Source organism: Manacus vitellinus, unplaced genomic scaffold, assembly GCF_001715985.3.
Source record: "Manacus vitellinus isolate BGI_N305 unplaced genomic scaffold, ASM171598v3 scaffold_4_pilon, whole genome shotgun sequence".
Classification (NCBI taxonomy): Eukaryota; Metazoa; Chordata; class Aves; order Passeriformes; family Pipridae; genus Manacus; species Manacus vitellinus.
Genome location: NW_021940604.1, coordinates 12,346,412 through 12,373,204, shown reverse-complemented (window position 1 = coordinate 12,373,204; position 26,793 = coordinate 12,346,412). Strand labels below are relative to the sequence as shown.

Here is a 26,793-nt window from a genome sequence, read left to right as displayed (position 1 = left end):
TGGTATAATTTAATATCTTGATATTATTGCAGTAAGGCTCAAGTAGCTATTTTCCAGTATTACTCAATACTGGGAGGAAGAGTAAGTTGAAGTTCTTCAGCTTGTGCTCTAAGGGGTACACTTGGTTAAAATTTCCTCACTTTATAGAGCTCTCAAGACACTTTGTACATGGACAAAATGTCTCCATATTTATTCATTTCTTCTCAGCAGTAATATTCTAAATTGACAGTATTTGTATCTCTTCTGAATATGTCATTTACATTTCTATAGTGCTCATTTGAAAACTTCACCTGAATGTTACAAAGTACTAAATTTTACTAAATAGTTAACAATCTTCTTTGTGGATAATGACAGTATCCAGAAACCTGAGCTTGAAGCAATGTGCAAACCTGACTTCTTGTGCAAATGGTTTATTCTTTGATGTTGTTCTGACTTGAAGGAACCTGAATCATTGAAGAAATCATGCACACTGAAGTAGTGCTCAGTTCCGGTCTTTTGAAACAGGTGAAAAGGAAATTCCAAACTGACAAAAGGAACGAATACGATGCAATGAGTATGTTTCCAAAAAATACTTTCAAAAAAGAACAGATATTATTCAGCATTACTTATCTTTGTGGTCAATTACTTATGGACATTCATGCTTATATTTCTCATAAATCTACAGGAAATGGAAATTTCTTTCTTTGCAAAAGAGAAAATGTAATGTTGATTTGTAGCATAAAATATTTTCTTTTTATTAACTCCATTAACCTAGAACTTTCCATAGAGCTTTCAAGCTAGTTATTACAAAATATGTACACTATGAATATATCCTCTTTACTGTTCAAGAGAAATCCATAAAAAATTATGCTGATTTTCTCATGTATTTGTCAATTATTCAGCCCTTCTTCAAACACTCTTAAAGCCTTTTTTTTTAGTACCTACTGGCACAGTTTTGTTGAAAACTTTCAGACTTTCATTATTTGCATTGTTTAGTTGAAATCAGCTTCCATTCTTTGACTGAAATTCTGTACATCAAAGAGTAAATTATTTGAGTATGAATGAAATAATCATCTGGCTACAGCTTAATATAGTTAAGAGTTAGATTTAAAAATGGCATTAAGACATCTTCCAGTCTTCACATCTTTCTTTTGTGGTTAAATAAGTTGGATACTACAGTGGATTTAGACATTAGAGATGCTCAGGTGCTACATACCTTGGATTCATGAAAAATAATGCAACGTTTGGAAATACAGGTAGGACACCTGGCGTGGGATTTGCTACATAGCAGGACACCTACATGTCTACATATGTCTACATTTGGACATATTCTTGGAGGTGTCTGCATGTGAGATGTTGAAATGCTCATTGAAGTCAGTGCCTTCATGGTTAGTACAGTCTGTACAGTGCAGTGCAAGAGCCTAGAGAATAAGGCAGCTCAACCGACAGACAAAGGGTACCACAGGACAAATTCTTGCCTTAACCTATGTATTTAGTGTTCTTCAGAGTGCCATGGCCTTCAGCAACCATGTCAGAGGAACACAGATCTGCCAACTTTCATTCAGATGCCTTGGACATTAGAGGATATCCGGAAAAGGCACTCAGCTCCAGTGCTTAAACAACTGGTCCTTCCCTACTGGTCACCAATCAGCTCTGCAGAATATCTTGCTTGGTCTGATGTCAGGCTTCAATCTCATTGCATAAAGATGTATGTCTAGGATATTTTGGACCTCAGAAGTATCTGAGAAACTTATTTGGGTTGGCAGACAGGATGTAGGAGCAGCATCTAAGGCCAGGCAGGATCATAAAAGACTTTTCAAACAACCCTAGGCCTGTAGGATGTAGGCAGCTGAATTAAACATCCAGGTCCACTGAGTACAATGGGACAGTAGGCTTAGCTCACAAGGAGACGCCAGGAATGCAGGCATCTTATTTTGAGGTCACATTTCTCCATCTATTACTACAGCAGCTGCCTGTGATGATTTTTTGTTTGTTTGTCTGTTTGTTTGTTTTTAAGACTGTTAGTTTTCAATTAAACAAATTATAAAAAAATTTTTATTACTACCATGATCTGTTGCAGAAACATGTGGCACACATTCAAAATACATGAGAGCTGTTTACCCCACAAAAACCTTTCCAAACCACTATACTATTGTCACAGTAAGTGAGAATTTGCTGTTTTTCCTTTTCATTATCTGGATGACAGAGAAAGGATTTTGTGGTGCCAGTCTTTCTGTGGGATGTGGGGACTCAAGCTATAGGTATAGAAGAGAGATAGAGATGCTGAGGCAGGCATGATCTATGTGGCTATATATGTATGCTATCTGACCCTGGCCTGTGAGCCCATTGGTCTTGATCTTTGTCAGTCTAAGTGGATACGGGTGAGTATGGGTGCAGGCACAGTCTATGGATGACAGTATGTGTTAGGATGAGTCTAGCAGCTAATACACAGCCATGTGACATATGGGGTACTTAATCTATAGCACCTCATGTTTTAATGGGGCTGGGAAGAAACTATGGAAATTCAAGGAAACTTGGCAGACGCACTAAATTCATTGGCAGGAAGTTGATGATCTGTGTGAATTAGGAAAGTTTGTTCTGTTTCTCTGATAATAAAGTCCAAAAAAACCTGCAGTGCTGTAGCATTGCTTTGAAACATAGTTTAGGCTCCATTTGATTTCAAGACTAAGGATTTTATTTTGTTTATTTTCATTTTGCAGGGATTGTATCCAGAATCTCATGGTATCATTGATAACAGCATGTATGATGTAGACTTGAATGAGCATTTCTCACTTTCAGGGACGGAAAAATTCAATCCTTCATGGTGGAAAGGGCAACCAGTAGGTTTCTTTCTCCTATAGCATTTTCTTAAGTCCAGAGTGACTCATGCGTCATACAATAAAACCACATAAAAAGGGAATAAAATGCAAAACTGTACAATATATTTGCAGTAAGTACTAAATAACCTGTAGACTGCCTACAAAATTGCTTGCTTTTTATGAAAGTAAAAGAATCTTAAAAGATTAATTCTGAGAAAACATTTTCACTGAAAGTGGTATTGGTAAAAAAAAAGATTTAAATATTTTGACTAGTATTGGAATGGATTTCTTGCCACAAGGAGCCACAGTAAATTTTTGGTATCATTTGATTTTGGGGTATTTTTTTGTTAGTCTTTTGGCAACTAACTACAAAATGAAATCTGAAAATCTAATTCCAAATTATATCAATTTACAAAAACACTTAAAATGTTCAGGCATATAAAAGCAAGGAGGGGAATAGCAAAAAGCTTGATTTCCAGAAAAATTAACAATTATGTATAACATATGGCACATTTCATAACACTCCCCAGTTGTACCTATGGCTATGGTTACTATTATTAGTTTAGCAGAAATATCAAGCTGTAATAATGGTACTAAAAATAAAAAAAAATTACATAAGCAGTATATAGTACATCTACTAATATCATCTACTAATATACATTGATATGTGTGTGTGTGTGTGTGTATCTGTGTAGTCATGTTTATAGTATACTCAGATACATGGATTTTGGTGCTATTGATTCTTGAAGGATTCCATCAAGTTTGTAACAGAACCATAGCTGCACTTTTTAGAATTAATAGAAATATACTCTCTTATAATCAAATAATATAATTAGACCATATTTAGAATAAAAATAGGAATAGAATAAAATAGGATAGGATAGAATAATTTCAATTGGAAAGGACTTACAATGATCTTCTAGTCCACTGCCTGACCAGTTCAGGGCTGAGCAAAAGTTAAAGCATGTTGTTAAGGACATTGTCCAAATGTCTCTTAAACACTGACAGGCATAGGGCACCAACCACCACTCTAGGAAGCCTGTTCCAGTGTTTGACCACTGTATCTGAAAAGAAATGTTTCCTGCTGTCAAGTCTGAATATCCCTGAGGCAGCTTTGAACCACTCTTCCATCTTCATGATCTGTTCCACTGGCGTTTGCCACAGGAAGAAGGATCATTGCCTATTGCCAATTATGGAAGTACTTGTATGATTTTTTCTTTGCTGACAATATCGAAGAAATGACAACACTGTTTCTTCCATGCTACTAATTTTTCTTCAGAGTGTGCACACAAAAAACAAACTTCAAATCAGATGTAGTCATTAGGCAACTGTGTGATGTGTGAAAGAAAAAAGAAAAATGCATGCTTGTAGCACATATTTCTGATCCAATTATGTATTTCTACTTTAGTGATCTGAGGTCCTCCAGTGATGTAAATTACATAAAATAATTTGTTTGTATCTTTTTCATAGATCTGGCTGACAGCAATGTACCAAAATTTGAAAGCAGGCACTTACTTTTGGCCAGGCTCTGATGTTCAAATTAATGGAACATACCCGAACTTGTACACCATATTCAACAGGTAAGATTTAATAGGGCTTGTACTAAATTCCTGCAAATTACTCCAAAAATCCAGATTGCTATTTGGCAGTTGAAAGAAGGAAGTTAAGTACAGGATTTTTAAACAAGTCTGACAGATAAATGCCATGTCACATCATCTAGGTTTTGCCATGGAACTACCAAAAATAGTTGAAATTTTCAAAACAATTCAGGGGATTCACAATGAGAAAGTCAAAGGGTACTGTGTATTCTGCTCTCCTAGATGGTTTTGAAAGTTTCAGCCAACTGCAAAACACTAGGAAAGCATCCTGGAACTGATTAGTAGCCACTGCTAAGCTGCACCAATGACTGCCATATTTCCATGCATAAAATCTACACATATTATACAGGTCTTTAAAAATACTTGCACTTGAGAATAAGCTTTCAGATAACCTATAACCTAACAAAATGAACACAAACTTGGAAGCTATGGTAAGACGCTATGGGAGACAGAAAGTAATTGAAGAGAGGATGCTGGATAGGGAAGTTACTAAAGGAAGACAAGTTCTAGATCAACTCCCTTGCGTGTTTAATAATGTGCACTCTGCTGCTGAATCATAGTTCTCTATGTTTTTTTTTTAGGTAACTCATAGGTTCCACATGTGAAGTAACAATTACATTCATAGGTTTTTTGTGGGCTTTTTGTTGGTTTTTATTTGGTGGTAGTGGTTGTTTGTTTGGGTTTTTTTGTTGTTTTTTTTTTTTTTTTGTTTGGGTTTTTTTGTTTGTTTGTTCTGTGGTTTTTTTTGTTATGGAAGGTATTGTTATTAGTTAATTATTTCTAAATTTTCGTGATGATTTCAGGAAATTTCCCTGATTCTTTGCATTTACAAAGATAATCTAAAGCAAACACATAACTGTAATTCTCTATAGATAACAGGCTTTGCAGTGATGTTTAGGATTGGTACTCAGAAAACACTTGAGTACTGTAAGTAACATGAAGCTTGTGCACGACAGGAGAGAAAGCATGATCTCACAAAGATTTTGATGGGGATATTACTTACTTTTAAAATATGAAAGTCTAAGGTTTATGTATGCTGGAAAGAATAAAAATTATTCTGACTCGTACTTTAGATTTATTTCCTGAATTTGAAATCTCTTTCTTTTGCTTGCATATATTTATAAATATATGAGTAATCCCATCAACATCACATGTTTGTGTTTGCAAAATCAGGATGTGTCTAATTTATCATTAGTCAAGCAAAAATGAGAATAATAAAACTAATGACTGGTCCTTTGTTAAAATGCATAATTTTTGAGTTCCAAATCTGTGACTTTAATACATGACTAGAGTCTGGACACTTTCTCTGTGTCTTGGAATTAGAAGCACTTATCAGAAAGTCTTGTTAACATAAACTTTTTTTTTTTTTCAGTTCAGTTATATACGAACAGAGAATTTCAGGAATATTGAAATGGCTTGATAATAACAAATCTGAGAGGTAATGCTTAGTAATGTCCAAGAGACTATAGATTAAAAGGTTTTAATGCTTAACAATTGAAATTTCTGTAGATGAATCATCATCTCAAATGATAATTTGCGGAACTTAAATCTGTTCTATAAGAACAGCTAATTTTCAGGATCAGGCTGTACATACAAAGGATGAAAAAATGAACATATTTCTGGATGGGTTGAACTGTTGTAAAAGTTTTATTTTTTTGTTGTGTCCTTTTTCTTGATGCATGGCCTAGAGGAAACACGGAACATTCAGTTTCTGGTCTATGGATAAAAGATTTCATATGAAAGATATTGCACAACAAAGGTTAAATATTTGATAGTAATTGCAGGAAGCAATTCAAGAGGGAAATTGTATATCTGTACCAATTGTGGTGTTAATTTTGTGACATGTAAGAAAGTGAAATCTTTTATATGATAATATACAAAATCCTAATGTGCAGTTAGGAGATGCTCTCTAGAGCCTCACTGCTCAGTCAGGAAGAGATCCTTTAGATGGTAGTTCCATTTACATCTCAAAAAGGAACAGCTTGTTTTCTGGTGTCTGATGTCTTGAATTTTTTCAGAGTGATTTCTGGATACCATTGAAGACACTAGGTACTGTTTTGGAAATGGTAATAACCTGTGTTGTTTAATTACAAAACTCAAAGGAAGTTGAATGATTATATTTGCTGTATGGGCTTTTAAGGTTTGCTGTATGGACTTTTCAGGTTTCATTTAATATTTATTTTTCAAGTAAAAGTGTTCTTTTCAAATGTTGCCTCCAAATCCTCTTAATATGCTATTCTTATTTATTTCTGACTTGAGGCCTGATTTCTACACTTTATATATCGAAGAACCAGATTCTTCTGGACATTCATTTGGACCAGTTAGTGGTGGTGTAAGTAGTTTATACTTTTCTTAGACTAAATCACACTAAAAATGGTGATGTACTATGAATTTAAACAATTTATATACCTGGATAGTAGATTAAAAATTGCCATGACTGTTTTATGAATTTTTACTAAGAGCTTTTACTTGTGGTTGAGCCCACTGTTATGATTCCAACACTGTGTGTGAATCAAAAGGGCTGTATCCAAACAGACTAGCAGAAAACAATTTAAGATCATACTATTAGAAATAATATTAATGGTTAAGTTCAGACTGAACTTTAATTATATTGCTAAGTGATACTTGGAAGCATGTGACCAGACAAATCCTTAGAATTGTCTTTTATTTATTCCTAACACTGTACTTCAATGTTTCTTAATTTGTAACCCCAAAATATTATACTTCTACTTGCATGCAGGCAAAACGTTCAGCCTTTAATGATCTTAGGACTTATGATATCAGCTCCTTCCTGGAATGGCCTTCTTTAATACATTTGAAAATGGTCTTCAGCAAAAGGCCTTGTTGTAGTGAACAAGGACAGAAAAAACAATCTTTGTAGGATAGTTTTAGGGTCCCTAAATGGAAAGGGAACTCAGGGTTTTTTTGTACATAAAGGGCTTATTGTATGTGTAATTGCATATGTGCACATTATCCAGGCACACAAGACATTTAAGAGTGCAGCAGTTAGGAGAACAAGTAGGGTGCAAGTGCTCAGACGTGGAGCTCTCAGACTCAGCTGAGTATTACTCTTACTGGAGGACTTAGAGAAGAAATATGTCAGCTGTGCCAAGTAGGAAGAGGCATCCTCTGTGAACGGCTGCAGCATGGGCTGTGCTGGATTTCTTTCCTTTTACTTCAGTGGGGGTCAGTGTTTTTTTGTAGGAAGTTTAAAGGGACTGTATGTGTGAGACAAAGGCGCTGTGCCTTCTTGGATGTTATACTGGCCTTACAGATAATACATGTGTGTTAATATCTTTGAAGCACCACTTATTGTTAGTATGATGACATGTTCATAGTAGAACAAAAATAGTATTTAATGTTATAAATATGACATTTTTATATAAATTTGGGAGTAAGGAACAAATTCTAACCCTAACCCTAACCCTGAATATGTTCCTTTATTCCTTTCAATAAACATGTTTTAACACTTAGTTTTTCTGGAGTAGCAGAAAAAATTATTTGTGAGTCTTTTTAAGTTGAATATTCTGTGGTAAAGTAGTGGAATTCTGCACATCTATACTCTAGTGGTAATGGAAAGAGAAAAGAGGAAGCAATATTAAGAACTAGAAAACTAACAGAAAAGCTCACTTTTTTAGACTTTGATGATTGCATTTAAGTGAAAACTTGAAATCAGAAAGAAAAATTCTAATGTAACTGGTTTATCTCACAGATAATTAAAGCCTTACAGGTAGCAGATCAAGCACTGGGGATGCTTATGGATGGACTTAAACAAAGAAACCTCCACAACTGTGTAAACCTCATTGTTTTAGCTGATCATGGTAATATATATACTTCTTTTTTCAATCTGAATTTTACAGAGTAACTGTTTTCTTCCTCTGTGTAATACATGTGCTTACTAGTTTTAATCTATTTTATAATAACTTTATCTTCCTTGCCATATATTGCACATAAAAAATAACTGTTTCTATATTGTCCTTTAGGGATGGAGCAGACCTACTGCAAACAGTTAGAATATATGACTAATTACTTCAAACAAGTTGATTTCTTCATGTATGGTGGGCCTGCAGCCCGCATTCGAGCACAAAATGTTCCAAAGGACTATTTTACCTGTAAGTGGGGATAAATCCTGGGATTGCATAATCAATATAGCAGGAAATAAATATATAAATAAGGAAAATGGATAATCAGTAATAAACAGCAGAGTGAACCTAATCATCCATGGAAGTTGTTTGGGTATTTTTTGCAAGAATGACCCCTTTAGATGAAATTGAAGGTTAGAAAAGCTTGTTTCAGACTCTAATTTGTATTTTCTTGGCATAGAAAGATGAAGCAAAGATAGTTTTATTGTTTTGAACCAGAATTCAGGTCCTTTGTAAGTGCATTGCTCTTCACAGATTTCTTGTACAACATTGGCAGAGTTGATCTTTTTGAAGAAGAGAATATTTCTAACTGGGTGTACAAAGTTATGGAATCTGAACCTTAGCACAGTGGAACCTAAGCCTTGGTTGAGCCCTTTAGCTAGTGTCACGAAAGAACAGAAAATTGAAACCATGTGAGCTGACTCTGACTTGAAGTAGGTACCATTGCTACCAGACTGGAAAAAAAAAATCCCAAACCTTTCTGTGTCTGGGAATAGAATGCAGGTAAAATCATGAAAGTGCTCTGTGTATAGACTTTATAGAATTTTTAAAGTATTCTTAGAGGCATATTTCTTGCAGATCTCAAGTAAGAGCTGGGACCCTATCGCAATTTTTATTTGTCCTTTCTAATTGTATTTATATGTGTAGGCACAATATTTATACAACATAAATAAGCCTTTCCTTAGTTTAAGTAGAAAACAGTCTAAGTCAGACAGAGGCAGAGTAATGAGGGGAGGAGAAAATAATGATGTTTCGTATGTGTTTCAATCTCAATATAATTGTTGACTTATTTCTTTTAACAGTCTTACTTTTCTGTAGGAATTTTTCTTCTGTAAAATGCTCAGATTTGCTTTTAGAAAGCTAATACCAAATGGTCAAAGTCACTCTTTGAAAATTTGGAAGGTGAGAGTACTAAGACAGACTGAAATTTTTTTCTGTGACTGTTGCTGGAAGTGGAATACAAAATGAGAACTCCAGGTCCAGCTCAATGTAAAAAAATTTATACTTCAAACAGAGGTTAGATGAAACAAAAACCCTTGGGTCTGATGATCTGTCAGCTTTAGCTGTTGGCAATCATCACCATGGCAGTTTTCTACAGTCTGTCTTGATGTACCCAAAGTGCTAGGCACTTCCACAGGCACGCTTACAGGCAGTTACCCTTGGAAGTGTAACATTCCTACGTTACTGACAGTTACCCTTGGAAACATAACATTCCAACCTGTTATGTCTTTACAAGCTAGTAAAGAAAATCAATTTCAGAGACAGAAAGCATGTTGAAATTTTTCTCATGAGGCTTTGGACCTTCAGCTGTTTGAATGTGTGTTAATTCATCTTTTCTTTTTAACAGTTGACTCAGAAGAAATTGTTAAAAACCTCACAGTGAGTAAATATTTTCATAACATTTCCTCATAGCTACTCTTAATAGAACTAGCACAATTTGTAAAAAAATGAGACTACAGTGCCTGTTTAAATAGTGTACTGACTCCAGTGTACTGTAGGAGGCAGTTCTGGAAGTTGTTCAAAGATGATGCACCAAGGTTTGCCATAGGGGACCTCTGTTCAGAGCAAAAGATTTTTCTGTACTTCACTTTGAAAGAGGAGTGGTGGACTTTACATGGAGAAAGTAGGGTATATCTTCATTATAAAACACAGTACAGCACAGAGATGCTTCACATGACAGGCATCTATTAGCACTGGACCACAATTGCTGCAGCTAGGCTAGCTTAAGGTAACTTTTCCACACAACAGTTAATAACATTGTAGAATATGTTGCCACAAGTGTTGTAGAGGCTGGAAATAAAAATAGGAAAGGGGGATTTTAGACACATTATTACAGGACAACCCTGTAAGGGCTTATAAACATGATCCACAAGGAACCTCTGACTTAAAAAATTCCTGAAGCCTACAGGAAACTGAGCAGGTACAAGAAAGAAGCTTAATTTGATACTTGATACTTGTTCTTACACAGTTTCTCTAAGTATCTGATTCTGGGAATTTTGGAGATCTGATTTGAAGCAGAGTACTAGGTGAGATGGACCTCTAGCATGAGGCAGTGTGGCTCTTTTAAGATTTTTATGATGTATCACTTAAGTACTTGCAGTGCTTTTATGTATGTTGCACCACCCCTGGGACCCATACTGGTATTTCTGCTTGGGTCTCTGCCATGCTGTGTGCATGTAGCACTTAAGGGCAGATCCAAGTTTGCCTGTGTCTCCCGTATTTCTCCCATGGCTCTTTGTGGGTACACTTTGACAGCTGAGCTCTGAAGGATGCAAACAAAGGAGTGCAGAACAGAGTGCCAAACAAAGGAAGTCCAAGTCTATTTCTTTTATTGAAAGATGATGTGACAGTGCGTGTTTTTTTCTTACACTGTTTTAGATAGATAATTCACTGCCTTTTTTTTTAGTGTTCAAGATATACATTAATACATCTGGGATGAATGTGGTAGACAGACTAAAAGACTTGTAGGACAGTTGTCTTTTTGCATTTCTTTGCATTTACAATTTACAGTGAATTAATAATTTAAACTACTTACTCTCTATGTACTGGCATAAATTCCCCTTCTTTTCTTCATTCTTTTGTGTGACTTGTCCTAGGGCAAGCAGTAGACAGAAGTTCTAGTACTTTTAGAACAAATGCTTTCAGTTTGGAAAAATTCTGGACTCCCCATTGGGCATGTCTCTGATAAAGCACCACTAGATGTCTTCCTTTAACCTGTTTAACAGCTCAGTTATGCAATATTACACTTAGCTTTTGCCTGCCTTTGAAGTTCAAAGGGCGGTGAACCTTCCTGTTTAATTTTTTTTGATTCTGAATGCCTAGGAGCATGTCCTTTATTCACCAGCATCCAAAGCAGATGCAGGAGTAGGATACCAATGGTTGGAAATAGCAGAAGAGCTTTTCAGTGCTACATCCCCTACCTCACTATATGACATGGAGTCTGTTGTATTAAAGAGCATTAGTGTGAGGGGAATATCACTAAATGCATGCTCTCAACCTCAGTTGAAGCTGTTACTGCTAATAGTTGCAGAGATGTGATATCTCTTGCCTTATGGGAATAACCCGGTATCAGAATATGTCCTCTTTTCTATTCACAGATGGTTAGTGTATTTTGTCCCTCTCAAGTTCTTAGAATGAGGGATTTGGACAGAGAAGGGAATTGTGTGTTGTATATTAATTGCTGATCAACAGATTTAAAGTCGTATTTTGATTTCCTCTATTTTTCCCTTTAATTAAACCTCTTCTCCTGGTCTAGCAAACACATTGAATCCTTATTTTTCATGTGCATGGATTCCTCTATGCTTCTTCGATGACTACTGAGGCACACTTACTTCACATGTTAATCTCATTCTGTGCAGACCATACAACTCAAGTACTTAGAGGTGAAGATGTCAGATCAGACTCTAAGCATGCTATAGTTTGTACAGCCTTTGTAGTGAAAGAGGTCCACTTCTGTGGCTTAGCTACCTTGCTAACAGCACTTCCCTCAGCATTTTAGATGTTCTGTGTAGTCCCAGGGCTGGATTCCTTATCAGGAGCAACACTTCTGAAACTTTGCCATGATGCTTGCAGCCAGCTGGAATGGCTTCTAATGGCCATGTATAGTTAAGTCTTTGCAGTATGTCATATGGTTATCATTAGGCTCTCAATTCCAAGCTCATTCATGGCATGCCTACTAACACAACAGTTTTGAATGATATTAACACATTAAATGTGGATGTAAAAGCTAAGACCTTTAGCTAACAGCTGAGCAATGGACATTTACATAGCACGAGAGTACATGTTCAGGCTTGCAGCTGAAACCCTAGACCACAGTCTGTGTTATGTGTACTTGGCTTGCTTTGTTATTTATTGAATGGTAAAGTAACAGAATATGGCAGAAATAAACTGCCAGGGAACTTTGTCTTGTAAAGTGTAACTTTACCAACTAGATACCAGTAATATCAGTAGGAACAGATAGACTAAACACTGCTACTGAATGTCTTTCAGCCTTGGCTGTACCTTTACCTCAGTATTTGTGGACTTGGTATACATATTATATATACCATATTTTTGAACAGTTCCAAAGAAGGACCACTTTTCCTTCCATTGCTTTCTGGACCAAAAATGACATCTGCAGGTTACCTGAGAAGCTATCTGTGAATAATGGGCTCTGTGATTACGTTCATGTCACTAAGATGTTTGTGATAATTTTGAATGATGGGTGGTGTTTTGAAACAGTGAAGCTCATGACTGGACTCTTTGCTCTTGCACAGTGCAAAAACTCCCCTCAGCACTTCAAGCCCTATCTGACGCCTGACTTGCCAAAACGATTCCACTATGCTAACAACATTCGTATTGATAAAGTTCATCTTTTGGTGGATCGACAGTGGCTGGCTGTGAGGTAACATAATCTGTGCGACTGTTACCCTATTTTTTTTCATCCCGTTCTCATCCTTTTTATTTCCTTCACAGACACCTCATTTCCTTTAGGCTTGTTACATTTCCATGTTTATTAAATTTAAAATCTGTACTATGTGTAAAAAGGATACATGCCTCATACATAAAGCCAAGAATGTGTTATTACTGTGATTCAAACTTTAATAGTCTAATACAAGAATCATCATTATTTCAGATTAAATTTTTACCAAAAAAACCCCAAAAGTAAGTAAAAAGAAAGTAAAGAAATGATTACTACCTCACAGTAAAATTCTCAAAAATCACAGAATCACAGAATATGCTGGGTTGGAAATAATGCAATTAAAATTGTTATATAAAGCATTCTAGTGTCTAGCCCTTTTCTTGACATTGCAGTCACCCCTCCACTGCCCTTCTGGGTTCTAAGGTTGATGGCTTCAGTCTGGTGCATGTGTGGATATGGCCAATGACAGTATTATGAGTCCTTCACCAGAAGGAAAGTGTCCGAGTTTCTTCCTCACTCTGTGATCCGAATAGGTTCTTCCCATATGTGTGCTAACACTATAGTTTGCTCATTCTTCACTGATCTGCAAGGAAACATTACTTCTCAGTTCACTAGATGTGGTGCATTCCACAAGTGTCAGACGTACTTGTATTATAGTGCAAAGATAGGTTGATAAGGTAACAAGTTAGACATAACCACCTGGTCATTACCAAAAATTGCTGTAAGAGTGAAGCATTAAAAAAATAGCTCTGAGCAAGTCAAGAGCAGTTCAGACAAGCCTTAGACCCAAGGCTTTGAAAAATCAATTCAAAATCTGTGGTGTTTGTAGCAATATTATATTTACTGAGTTACAGTATTGCAGTAGAAGCAGCATGATCCAATTTGGAATTTCAAGACTACTAAAAGAGTAGAAAATTCCTGATCTAAATGAATATATGATTTGATTGTTTTGATGCAACCAAATAATCATCCTGGACATATAAAAAGAAATGTCCACTGAAAAATCTTATAATCACTCTTTTTTGAACAGTGCTCAAATGTTCAATCCTCTGAAAACAGGATACTTGTGCTTTGTGCATTGAATTAATATGGGGTGACTATCTCTTTATCTTTCCATGTGTCTCAGCAATGAGTAAATTAAAATAAGTGTTAGTCACTATGTCAGACTATTCTGACATGTTATTAATCCTATAATCCAACCCTATACTTCCACATCTCACCTTCACCCTTCAGAATCCATGATGAAAATGCCTCGTCTTGTAAGGCAAAATTCCTTGCATTCTTATCTATATTATTCTGCAGAGGCTGGTATCAGAGTTCTCCCCTTATAAATTTTCTGTTAAAATGCAAACACCACAGAATATAACTGAGGAATTCTTCCTAAGCAGATCACACTTGTTCTGAAACTTGTAGCTAGGTGAAGTCCTTGTTTCAAAAGTAGCCATTTTTTCAATTTATTTTGAAAACATTGTTTCACTGTACACTTATAGCCACCTAGGATAATTTATTTCTGTCCATAGCAATTTCTGTTACAGGAGAAAGACATCTTCATAAAAATGAATGAGCAGTAAGTACTGCAATATTATGTCAGAGTCAGTTCTTAAGACATGATCCAGAGTCCAATGCATCACAATTACTGTTATTAACTGGTTCTATTTGTGCCATTTTTATTTACACTCTGTGGTGGTTTCTCCTTAGGGATGAAAGTTACACATTTTGTGATGGAGGTAACCATGGCTATAACAATGAATTTAAAAGTATGGAGGTAAGATGATTTCTATTCAAGTCTTGCACTTTATTAAATACAAAATCATGGTTTGCTAGGTAAACCACCAGAATACAGAATATATGGCAGTTTTTGCAGTGTGCTTTTTCTTCTATGTCAACAAGATATGTAAACTGTTAACACACATTCTACATCCACATATTTGTGTTGCCTTCCATCCGTATGTACAAGGACTGCTTCATTGGGGTCCTGTAGTAAAACCTCTCTGGGCTTACCTTAGCTGCTGGGAGCCAGGTAGACTACAGTAAATCAAGTACACCATGTTTAGCTACGGGACACTGAATTCTTTGGTTATTTCATTCTTCTACCAAGACATTGACTGAAAAATCTCCATAGGCTCTGGATGTTCACCTAAGCATCTGAAAGCCTGTATACTTAAATAAGCCAAATCTCATTGTCTGTGCTTATCTTACAAGAGTTAATCATATCATCGGAACAAAAAAGTTAGTGTAGTTTCATCTAATTTTCATTTCTGTTTACAATGAAAATATTTTGAGGTTTTGAGCTTTTGATTTTTCATGTACTTTCTGTGATGTGAACCTTTAAATATTATCAAGCATACCACTACATGTCCCATATTCTGTGTCCAAGAATCAAATTCTTCCAGATCTTCACAACTTTTTTAAAACCAAATGTCAGTATACTGATCAGAATGACGCTGAATGTTTGTATGGAAAGAAAAGGTAAATTCTGGTTACCCTGGAAACATTAATCATAGAAAACCTTATGCTGGTGGCACAATGACCAATGCAATTTTTTTCTTTATAAAGGAGCAGATGTCATCTTTCTAAAATAAGTTAAAAATTCCTTTTCTATTATGGAAACATAATATTGCTTTAGAACAGGTCATTGCCCGTTTTAGTCATGTTTCCTGTGTCTTATGGCAGAGAGCTTAGGAGGGTTACAAAGTAGTAGAAATTACTGTGAGATTGTATGTAGTGTCAGTGTTTTGCTACAATGCTTGCAAACTCCAGCAAGGGTCATCCAGCACTACGTTGTAGCATTGGTGATACAGATGTAAGTTTTTGCTGAGCTTGGAATGGGTCTCCACAGTTCCCTGCTGACTGCTTTAGCCATGGCTATAGACTCTTGAGTGACCCAAAGACTTAAGAATGCAATGGGTTTTAAAAAAAAAGCCCCCCAAACCCAAACAAGAGTCATTATATAGTTCAAAGTATCCTGCTAAATGAATTTATGTTTTGCAGTTTTCTTCAAATTATATGCAATGGCCAAAATTTGCCTTCTTTACTAGAACAATCCTGTATTTTTAACTTTTATGACTGTAGAAAGACTATTTTGTTTCATTGTCCCAGTTTCCATAAAATGCAACTGAATTATTTTTGCATTTGGATTCCTTTAGATGACTTTATTTTTTTTTAATAATAATCTAGGCTATATTCTTAGCACATGGCCCAAGCTTTAAAGAGAAAACAGAAGTCGATGCTTTTGAAAACATTGAGGTTTACAATCTTATGTGTGGTGAGTAGAAACAATCCAGTACGTGAGATAATAAACTGTTTTCACATACCAGTGTTATAAGTGCTAAAAGAAGAGTAACTAAAAATTCAGTGAATTCATTCAGAAATTAGATTTTTCCCACAAAGCACTAAAGAAATACTCTTATGCCTTCTGTACAGTGCTAAAATGTTAACTGCCAAAAGTTGTTCTGCTTTGAAGGTTTTTTCTGTTTGCAGAAGAATTCCATTAAAGAATCAGAGAGAACAATACCTACCATGTGGGCTTGCTGTTGAAATGATGCCTGCGGAATTGTGGGATAGGAATCTTGTAGCTTGTAACGTATGAGGGATCGTTGCAGTCCTGGCAATGAGCAATTATGAAGTATGTACCTCAGGAAATATGGATTAAAGCATCACAGAAAAATGCAATAGGCTAGGATGCTTCACAGTATAACGCAGTTGCAATCACATTTGTACTCCACATTAAATCATCTAATCTTGTGAACGTTATGGAAACGTATAAAACTATACCAACGGTACTCAAGTCTATAATTACCAAATTTTGATGCAGTGGAAGATAGCAAAGAACCCCCCTACCTAGAAAATTGCAGGTTGGTGGGAGTAGTTACCATCATAGTTTAGATAATGGAAAAAGCTATGTCTTCTACATTTAGAATGCATAGGAGGTGTGTAGAATTGCAAAGTGAGTGACTTTTGAAAATGCCACTTTAGTCTTCAAATATGTTTACAAATTTCAAATGTTCCAACAGATTTGCTGCGTATAACACCAGCACCAAACAATGGAACACATGGCAGCTTGAATCACCTCTTAAGAAAACCTTTTTATAGTCCTTCACATCCAAAAGAAGAGTCGCCTCCTTCTTCATGTCAAGTTTCCAGTTTGATTCCTGAAGATGCACTGGGATGCACATGCATGCATGTAAATAGGGACTTCTGGTATCATTTTCAAGTGTGTTCTGCTTTCTTTGTTTTTTTCTAAACTGTGGATTAATTCTGAATGATTCTCTTATACTTTACAGATGCCAGAAGAAACACTAAATGAGAGGTTAAATCTCACTACAGAAGAAAGTAAGTAACAAAATTGAAAAGTACATCAGTACTTTTAAATCTATACTTGGTTTATATTTTATGTAGTTGGTATCAGTGGGGATTTTTGCAATGTTAATTACAGTTGGAAGTGAAGTAGGAAAGCCAAGTCAGAAGCATACCTTTTTTCCTTTTTCCTTTGTTTTTCTTTAAAGAATGCAAATGGATACTGTTATAGCAACATATATATACAAGAATAGGATCTGAATTCCATTAAAATCTTTGAAAAAATTATACAGGTTCCAGTGGTCTTTGGAGAAAATCTGAGTACCTCCAGCCTATACGTTGTAACTCGTTTCCTACCTTGTATCCATAACTTTGTCTTTCTCTAATCAAAAATTCCCATAGATATTTCTGTGTGCTTTTTTGTGGTTTCTGGACATTTTAGGAAACATTGTAATGCTTCCTAGCCAAATAAGATGTCATTTTCACTGCACTCCAAGATAAGTTCAAAATATATATATATTGGTATGAGATTTCAAAGAAAGAAGAATTTAAAAATCTGATACATTGGCTTTTGTACATTAAACATAATAAGAAAACTATTTTCTACATTTTTTATTCCACTCATAAACTAAAAGCTTAAAGAAACATATATTCATGTTTACTGGTGTTTTTTATTTCTATTTATTAAAATTTTAATTTAAATTCTTTTCTCTTCTCTCTTAAACCTTTGTGCCATCCAATATGTTAGAGAAGAATAAATCAATAATTATTGTTTAAATTTTAGTAAAGAAGGCAAGCTCACATCATTTGCCATATGGGAGACCCAAAGTTCTTCAGACGGAAAATGTATACTGCCTTCTTACCCATCATCAGTATGTGAGTGGATACAGCTATGATATCTGGATGCCACTGTGGACTGCATACACTGTGAATAAGCCTGTAGGTTATCATATATCTGTACTATTCTTAAATATATGATATAATGGTTTGAAAAGAGGGTCTGTTCATCAGGAATCCTGGTTAAGTACTGATGGCCTAAGGCGCTTACGACTTAAAATGAAAAGTGTCTTTGATATCATTTAAATTTCAGCTACCTTAAAATACAGTTTTAAAAAAGTGGGAATGGCCATTTTTTAGGTATAGAAGAATAGAGCTGCTGATAAGCTGTCAACTGTGCTGTCAACACAGTGCTCCAACTTGCCCATCAGTTCCTGAGGAAAAGCAGGCTGTGATTTCCAAAATCAGAAGCTTTTAAGCTTTCCTAAGAGTATCATGATCTTTTTCCTATTTGGAAAAAAATTTGGAAAAAATTTCCTATTTCTTTTTCCAAACTCTTCAAGACAGTTTGTACTAATGCATATTTCTGTATGTTCTGCTTATTTGCTCTCTGTTACATGATATCATTTCTGAAAAATGTAATTATAGTTGAATGAACCTCTCGGGGTTCAAGGATATGTGGCTCCAGAATAAATAGTTTGAGTTTTCAGGGTCAGTAAACTAGTGGACATTCATGGGCTTATTTTCCCCCATAATTTGACCCTTTTTCTAAGTTGTCTTGAGGAAATAACTTCTACATTGATTTTCCCATCTGAAGAGGTCTGTTACTGATGTCTATGAGATTTCTTATTTTATCAGCACAAATATGGGGAAATAACAGACCATAAAAAAGTTAAAGCTGTTGTTTAATATCACAGCTTAATCATTAAGTTTAAAATACTAGTTTCTTCCGTGACCCTGATCCATTAAGCTTGCCTTACTGATTTGGACACTATAAAGGACAAATTGCTCAAATGAATTGGATATCAGATTTGTACTTGGATATACATTTGCTTGACAATGATGTGTGATGTGTTCAGGTGGCAAAGAAAGACTTTTGTATTATATATTTCATTCCATATTATATATATATTTTCCATTAATATACAACCTGATCATAATATGGGCATATGAAAGAATTTTGACAAAAGAAAGTAAATCCAGGAGTACAAAGAGGCACAAGAAGAACATTCTAGTTCTTTATTTCTACTTGGTTTTAACCAATCAAAATAAACAATCTACTGAAAATCAATTTAGATTAAATTGATTTTATAAAGGTATAAAACAAATAAATATGTTCAATTCTTACAAAAAATTAAAATAAATTATATGAAATCTATACGTACAGGATGAAAAAGAAAATGCAGTTAAACACAGAAAAGCATATTCAGATTATTTAGTTAATGCTGTTGCAAAATTCTGAAAAAAAGGTTGTAGAAAAGGTTATAGGAACAAAAATTAAGGTTATAGAAACAACTAAACACATCAGAAACACTTTTGGCCAGATCTTATCTAGTGCTCATGTTAACATGTCTCAGTGAACTTAGTGAAACTAGCCAGTAAAATGTACCAAATTTACTATGAATTTCTTTAGATATAACTCTTCAGCAGCACAGATTCTTATGGAGACAGCATCCTCAGATGCTAAGATGAGATGATAGTGTCATTTTTGTATACTAGCTGCTTTCCAGGAGGATGTGACATCAAGTTTGTGTTTCCAGAAATATGTAAAAGTGACAAATGAGTCAAATGTCATCTGTTTTTGCCTAAGGTATAACCTTGTTTTGCTTCTACAATTTTACATGCTGCATAAGGATTTCCCTGAATTACCTAAAAACAGAAGTAGAGGAAAAACACTATCCAGAAAACATTAGTATCCCTTACTTGCAGTGACCTGATTCACTATGAAAATAGGAGAAGATTCAATGAAGTCCATTCTAGAAAATTAAAACCATACAAAGCATTGGCTTAGCCACAGCCGTGGGTGTAATACCTTTTTATTTTTTTCCTTTTCACAGGAAAACACATCTTCTCTTCCTCCCACTGTTTCAGACTGTCTGCGGGCTGATGTTAGAATCCCGGCTGCTCAGAGCCAAAATTGTTCCAACTACCCAGAAGGGCTGACCTTCACCCGCAGTTTCCTCTATCCTCCCAGTGAGCATGGTTCTTTTTATAGCTAGACCTTAGAAAGTCTTAATCAGCTGGATGTGGGTTTATGTTTAAACATATACCCAAACACCAAAAAAACCTTCTTTTGGATCAGCATGTTGGGCAGAAAAAGGTTTCCAGTGTTTGCAGACTGACTAAAAGCAGGACAACTGCTACTTGTATCCAAATATTTTCAGTTTAGAACATTTAAGTTTTTCTTTAAAAAATGGAACAACTTGAACGTGATGAAAACTGGTTGGAAAGATGTAAAGGGTTAGAAGGAAGGGCTATGCCTTTTCCTCTGCATAAATATTAATTTCCTGTTGTCAAAGTTGATAATTATTATTTATTGAACAGATAGTACAAACAAATAAGGTGATATGTTTGCAGTAGGATCATATGCTCATGCTCAAATATAAAATGTAATTGAATTACATATACCTGCAATTCTTAGTGATATATTGTCTTTGTATAGTATTCCATTCATTTATACTTTGGTCTTTTTATATAGACTTCAATTCATCTGCTGTTGAACAGTATGATGCCTTACTTACCAGCAATATTGTTCCCATGTATAGAGCTTTCAGAGGTAGGTTGCAAGATTTTTATTAATTATGATTAATTTTCTGTAACTCTGGATTTGATAAAGCTATCACAAGGACTTAAAAACATATATGCATGGCCTACTGTATATCCAGATGTTGTGAAAATACATTTAAAACTTCTGAAAACTTTTGAAAAGAACATGTTTGCAATTTTGAAACACACTTACATGAGTTATGTTTTTTTTCTGTGTATAGTCCTGTCTGATCTCTGCTTAGGTGTACCTGTTCAGTTTTGAATTTTCTCTTCGTCTACCAACATGAAATGATAGCTAGGAAACTCTCATAAAAATATCCCCTTGGGAAAATGCCCAAGGTGAATGAAAATGGCACTTTTTCCTTTTGCAAAATCTCAAGAAAAGACAGAACACAATTTGTAAACAGTGTCCTGATAAAGTGCCTGTTTCATCAAGCAGAAACTCAAACCAGATAATATTAATCTTGGAATATTTTTTCTATAATAGATCTTTCAATTGTATAAATGTAATAAGCTACATTAACTTTTCTAATCAAGCCTGACTCACATTTGTTTGTAATCACTGATAAGAAATTTTCTACAACTACATGTCACCCTGTTTTGCTCTTAGGCCTGGGCTCATTTTCTTAGAAAAGAGATAAAAAGAGGAACTGTGTAAGGCAAAAGCTGGAGAAAAAGCAGTGATGTAACTAGCTTTCTAATGCATTCAGACTTCATTTAGATTATGAAAAATTTTTCCAAGTAAAACTACGAGAAATTCTCTAGACCATGAAGAAGAGGAAAATCAGTAGGATATGCTCTCAACCCTCAAAACACATTTGTTCTTTTTTGCCATGCTAGTTATAAATATTTGATTAGCCTCACTAGTTTATATCTTACAAACTGTGTTTTCTCTAATGACATCTGTGAAATAGGCCCAATTTGTCTAGTGATATTAGATGTGAGTTCTGTAGAGTTAAACTGACTCTCAGGTGGTGAATATTTCCTCACAAAACCATTATCTGAGTTCCTACCAATTGTAATATACTAACAAATAGAGCAGAAATTAATGATCTCTCAGCTCTAGAATTGTAGCTCAATTTCAGATTGAATGCATTATATCTCCAGTTGTGCAATTTACCTTGCAGAACTATAATAGCATTTACTGTGCCTCTTTCAATGGTGAATGAGAATATGTCCCTTCTGATGAAATCCAAGTTTTGTGTAACAAAGAGTTGATTTTACAGGCAGTTGACTTTTGAATTTTTTATCATTAATCTATGGCAAAAAGAGAAATATATTTTTTTTTTAGTGGTGAAATGACTTCAAATTTATATTAATTATGCTTTCATTTTCTTTTAATGACAGACATATGGGACTATTTCCACAATGTGCTTCTTCAGCAGTATGCTAGAGAAAGGAATGGTGTAAATGTTATCAGTGGACCAGTGTTTGATAACAATAATGATGGCCATTTTGATAGTCTTGATGAAATTAAGCAGTAAGTACACAAAAAAGCCAGAAGTCAAATTCTATATTATTTCCACTGTATTTCCACCTAAGCAAGTTATTATTTAAAAGGAAAAATAAATAAATATAATGGAGATATTATTTATATATATTATATATGGAATATTCTCTTTATAATCCTACATCCACTATTACTCATAAAACAGCAAATACTCTTGCAAACAGATACACTACCGTAGAAGTTGAAGCTCCAGTAAAGAGTAAAAAAGCTTTGCAGATACATATGTATCTCTCTACGCAGGCACAGATACAGACCAGTAATTAGTTTCCCAAGTTTTGTGCCTTAGATATTGGGCCTCTGCGACAGAAATATAAGGAGAATATATGGCATCTAATTATGCAGAAGAGAAGCTTAACCATAATTTTCTCACTTTCATGTTGTGCTTGCTCACGTATTTGTTGTTTTTTCGTTTGTATCTTACTGGTGTGTTTTATCAAAGATCAGATTTCTGTGTTTGCCTTCACTGAATTGTGTAACTGGGAATGCAAAGTGCAGCATTCCTGACAGGTACTTTTGCATAGCTATGACTTACACAGCTCACTTCAACATCTGACATGTTCGAGGTACACATAAAAGATAAAGACTATTTATGTTAGTGATTAAGGACAAAGGGAATAAAAAACAGAATTAGAACTACAACTTAGATTAAGGAAAATGCCTTGTGACAGTAAGAGCATTTATGGAGTAGAAAGGTGCTGACAAATCTGCACAGCTGAATCTGTCACTGGAGATGTTTTATTCAAGGCTAGACTTCATACCACATCTGTTAAAAATGGTTTGAGAACAGGAAAATCAGCTCTGCCACGCAGTAGGAGCATGGAAGGGAGGAGAAACTACAACTTCCTTCCAAGCAGAATGCTGTAATACCCAGCTGACCACATAATGTTGCCTACAGTTTGGAATAAGTGTGTTTTATTCAGCATGGTTAGTCAGTCATACAAAGCAGCATAATGATTTCAGGGATGGTGTTTTGTTGAGTACTGAAGATATACAGAAAGCTTGGGAACCGTTCAGCTCCTCATCAGTTTATATACAGAAGTGACCATGTTCACAGAATAGTCAGAAAAGGGTGGCAAAGACATTTTCAATTGGTTATCCTAAGCTGGTTTCTATAGCACATAGCCACAACTCATAATTCTGGCATTTCTGGCAAGGAACCTGAAGTTAATTTTCTCATCACTCTTCTCCAATTCACGTGGTTGAAATTCTTAGTGTAATGAAGGGCAAATATGATGTTCTATCCTGCCTCTTCCAGATGTAGATATCTCTGGTTTTGTAAAAATTAGTATTGACCTGTAAGCAGTCCTGTTGGTTTCAGTGGGACTGCTTGTAGCAGAAGGAATAATCCATGTGTGCTTGCTGTTCATGAAATAGATAGTGAAGCTGCCTATCCCATCAGGTATTTTTTTTTTCAACTATAAAAGAAATTTAGTGATACAGTATTGAAAGATCTATGCTGAGAAAAAGTCTATACATTGTTAATGGCATCAGTGGTTTTAATACTTGATAGTGCAATGAATGTCTTAATTGATGTTTATTTTGTAGGTATGTAAACAATACAGAAATCCCTGTCCCAACCCATTACTTTGTGGTTCTGACTAGCTGCAAGAACAAGTCCTATACTCCACTGAACTGTTTAGGGTCCTTGGATGCTTCATCTTTTATCATTCCTCACCGACCTGACAACACTGAAAGCTGTGCTGTAAGTATAGTTCTATGCTCCTGTGTGCCAATGAGCTTTGTGAACTGATTCCCATTGGAATCCAGTCATCAGGAGAATCTTTTTAATTAATTCATTTCAAATGGGTTGAGAGTGAGTTGAGAGTCAAAAAACAGTGACTGGAAGAGCAAGAAGCTCCAGTAGAGGTAGCCTGAAACTAATCAGCCGATAGGAAGCAAAGAAGAAGAAAGGAAGGTGTGACAAGGTTTGACTTGGAAACACTGTCACCTAGAACAGCCAAGAACAGCAGTACAGGCAACAGGGTAATGAGATAGCTTTATGGAAGATTATAGCATAAACTTACTCCAGAGGTGTTAAAGGACTTCAACGTAGCTAGAAGAATTCCTTCAATCATTTGTTCCATCTGTATGAGAAATTGGACAGCAGGCATTTAGATGGATGGTTCTGCAGTTGAAATTCATACTTGGATTAAATAAAATCTATGTTTAGCACTAACAGTGTAAATCCCATGTTTTGTAGCAAACAAAACAAGTTATCTGAGTCTAATATATATTGTTGTGCCATCTGAGTATCTATTCTGCAAACTCTGGATTGCAGAAGGTTCCTTAACTCAATGTGTGTATTACAGAGTCTCCAGACACAAAAATAGAGCTGCATGGACTTGAACTGGTTCTTAAAACCAGTTTTTAGTTTATTTATAACTTTGAACTCATAACTCAACACAGGTGCAAGTTTGTGCTACTTGGAAACAACTTCTGTGTCTCCTCATTTGTCGTGTGTGTAATCCACAACTTACCAGTGATCCTTTTGGTAGTTAAGAGTTGACTAACTGTACAAAATAAATAATTAGAATTAATTAGTTAGCCTTTATACTTTGGAAATTAACTGCTATTTCTAAAGTTTAGCCCCCCCCCCCCCAAAATTGTTGCACTTCATATTCATTGTATCTTGCAGTAACATAAATTTTGTGAGCCATTTGTGTTAGGAGCAGATATTATTAAGGCAAAAGCAAATTACCATCTCTTTGCAAAAAACCCCCCTTTGTAGTAAAAGAGCTGAACAGTAACATTTTTGATTGATTGGTGGTTACATTTTCATTGTTTTCCCCGTCTAGCTAGCAACTATTATTGCTGTACAACAATCAGGACTGAGCCGTTGTAAGGACTTTGTTCGGGTTGTCAGGTGCCTGTTGTTGGACTAGCCTGAGCACTGCAGCTGTTTTATACTGTAACTAAAACTATCCCTACTTGTGTGTTTAAAACATGACTCATATGTACTTAGTAGTTAAAGGTATACTTGCCATTTCAGCACAATTTGCTTCTTTGTGGTTTTGAAAATGGGGAGGTGGGAAGAGGAGACATCCATTTGATTCTGTTTGAATGAGATACCTAAAAGCAAGGCTGTAAAGATGCCTAGGAAAACCCGAAAGAAGTTTTACCAACTGGAGGCCTCTAGCCTGTCAAACTAGTTCAAACACTGGTAATTGCCTAGCATCACCACCAAACAACAGAGTGCCTTTTTTGTGTTTGAACGTTGTTCTTGTTTGTTTTGACAGGAAAATAAGACACTTTCCGAATGGGTCGAAGAAAGAGTTCAGGCTCATTCTGCACGTGTTCGGGATGTGGAGTTGCTAACTGGGCTTGACTTTTACCAGGAAAGAAATGAATCCATCTCCGAGATCTTAAAGCTAAAGACATTTTTGCCAATATTTGAGTCTGGAAATGACTGAGTACCTGTGAAAAAAGTGTCAGCACATAGAAGAAAGAAAATTTAAGAGATTTCACTTTTTTCCTTGCTAAAGTATGTGGGAAACATGACTCCAGCTCTCCTATAGGAAAACACACTTAGAGGAGATAATTTCTTTTTTTAAATTTGTGTTTTTTCGTCAAGGGTTTTGTGCCAATAGAAATTGAATAAAAAATATGAATAAAAATTACCTAAAGTGAATTGAATCATCATTGTTGAGCCAGGCTTTCAAAATACAGATTTTATATTTTTATTATATAAGAATTAATATACAACATTATATAAAACACACAGTATAAAATATTAATATAGATATTTTATTAGTCGTGGGGAAAAACCCAAACCTGCAAAAGGAACGTATTTTATAATAGAGAGATGCCAGAATTGTAGACTGTATAGAAAATATTTCTATAATGGAATTGGAAAATGAAACAGTTTGAAAGGAGCATGTGTGGTTTTTCCCTTGTGTTTATCACAGAGATTATGGTTATCTAATACTAGGATTCCCTTAAATATTCTGAAGTTCTCTTTCTCACCTATTAATTCACATGAAAACATATTCAGAGTCACAAAAAGTTTGCATGTTGTGGAAATGTCTTCTGTGATCATCCTCTGTGTTTTCCACTTGGGTTAATTCATTATGCTGGTAATGTGAAGTGAAGTTGGAGTAAATGAGCTATACTCTTTACCCTTCAGAAATCTTAAAGCATTCTGAACACGAAGAGGTAAAAGAAATGCTCTAGCCAGAAGAATTTTGTCTGGATGTTTACCTGTATTTTCAGTAATTTCCAAATGCCTGGTGACAAACTGTTTGTGTCTATTTTTAAGTAGTTAAACCTGAGATTAGAGCACAAAATTACAAGTAACATCCAAAAACAAACAAAAAAAATCAGTACTCCTTTCTGTAGAGACTGTACACAGAGACCCTGTAACTCACACTGTGCTGTACACAGATTGTTACTGAGGGCAGGTAAGTAGGACAAGACAGTGGAAACTCCCAGACTCTGCTATTATACAAATGTCACCCATTAATAGTGTTGAGCTGATTTACTCCATTGAAAATGCTGCTAAATATAG

General features: G+C 35.2%; 1 protein-coding gene across 1 annotated transcript in view; it reads left to right on the top strand.

Moving 5' to 3' along the window:
• The window catches only part of LOC103757709 (venom phosphodiesterase 1), a 36,762-nt gene extending 10,945 nt beyond the window's left edge, over positions 1–25,817 (top strand). Inside the window, exons 7-25 of the mRNA XM_008923878.2 lie at positions 2,060–2,139; positions 2,700–2,819; positions 4,269–4,378; positions 5,769–5,834; positions 6,656–6,728; positions 8,109–8,217; positions 8,380–8,508; positions 9,887–9,918; positions 12,795–12,922; positions 14,639–14,705; positions 16,118–16,205; positions 16,954–17,123; positions 17,224–17,272; positions 18,021–18,175; positions 20,071–20,206; positions 20,712–20,789; positions 22,127–22,259; positions 23,835–23,991; positions 25,526–25,817. Coding sequence (XP_008922126.2) covers positions 2,060–2,139; positions 2,700–2,819; positions 4,269–4,378; positions 5,769–5,834; positions 6,656–6,728; positions 8,109–8,217; positions 8,380–8,508; positions 9,887–9,918; positions 12,795–12,922; positions 14,639–14,705; positions 16,118–16,205; positions 16,954–17,123; positions 17,224–17,272; positions 18,021–18,175; positions 20,071–20,206; positions 20,712–20,789; positions 22,127–22,259; positions 23,835–23,991; positions 25,526–25,699 — 2,054 coding nt within the window. The 3' untranslated portion in view covers positions 25,700–25,817. The remainder of the gene's footprint in view (positions 1–2,059; positions 2,140–2,699; positions 2,820–4,268; positions 4,379–5,768; positions 5,835–6,655; positions 6,729–8,108; positions 8,218–8,379; positions 8,509–9,886; positions 9,919–12,794; positions 12,923–14,638; positions 14,706–16,117; positions 16,206–16,953; positions 17,124–17,223; positions 17,273–18,020; positions 18,176–20,070; positions 20,207–20,711; positions 20,790–22,126; positions 22,260–23,834; positions 23,992–25,525) is intronic.
• The last annotated feature ends 976 nt before the right edge of the window (positions 25,818–26,793 follow it).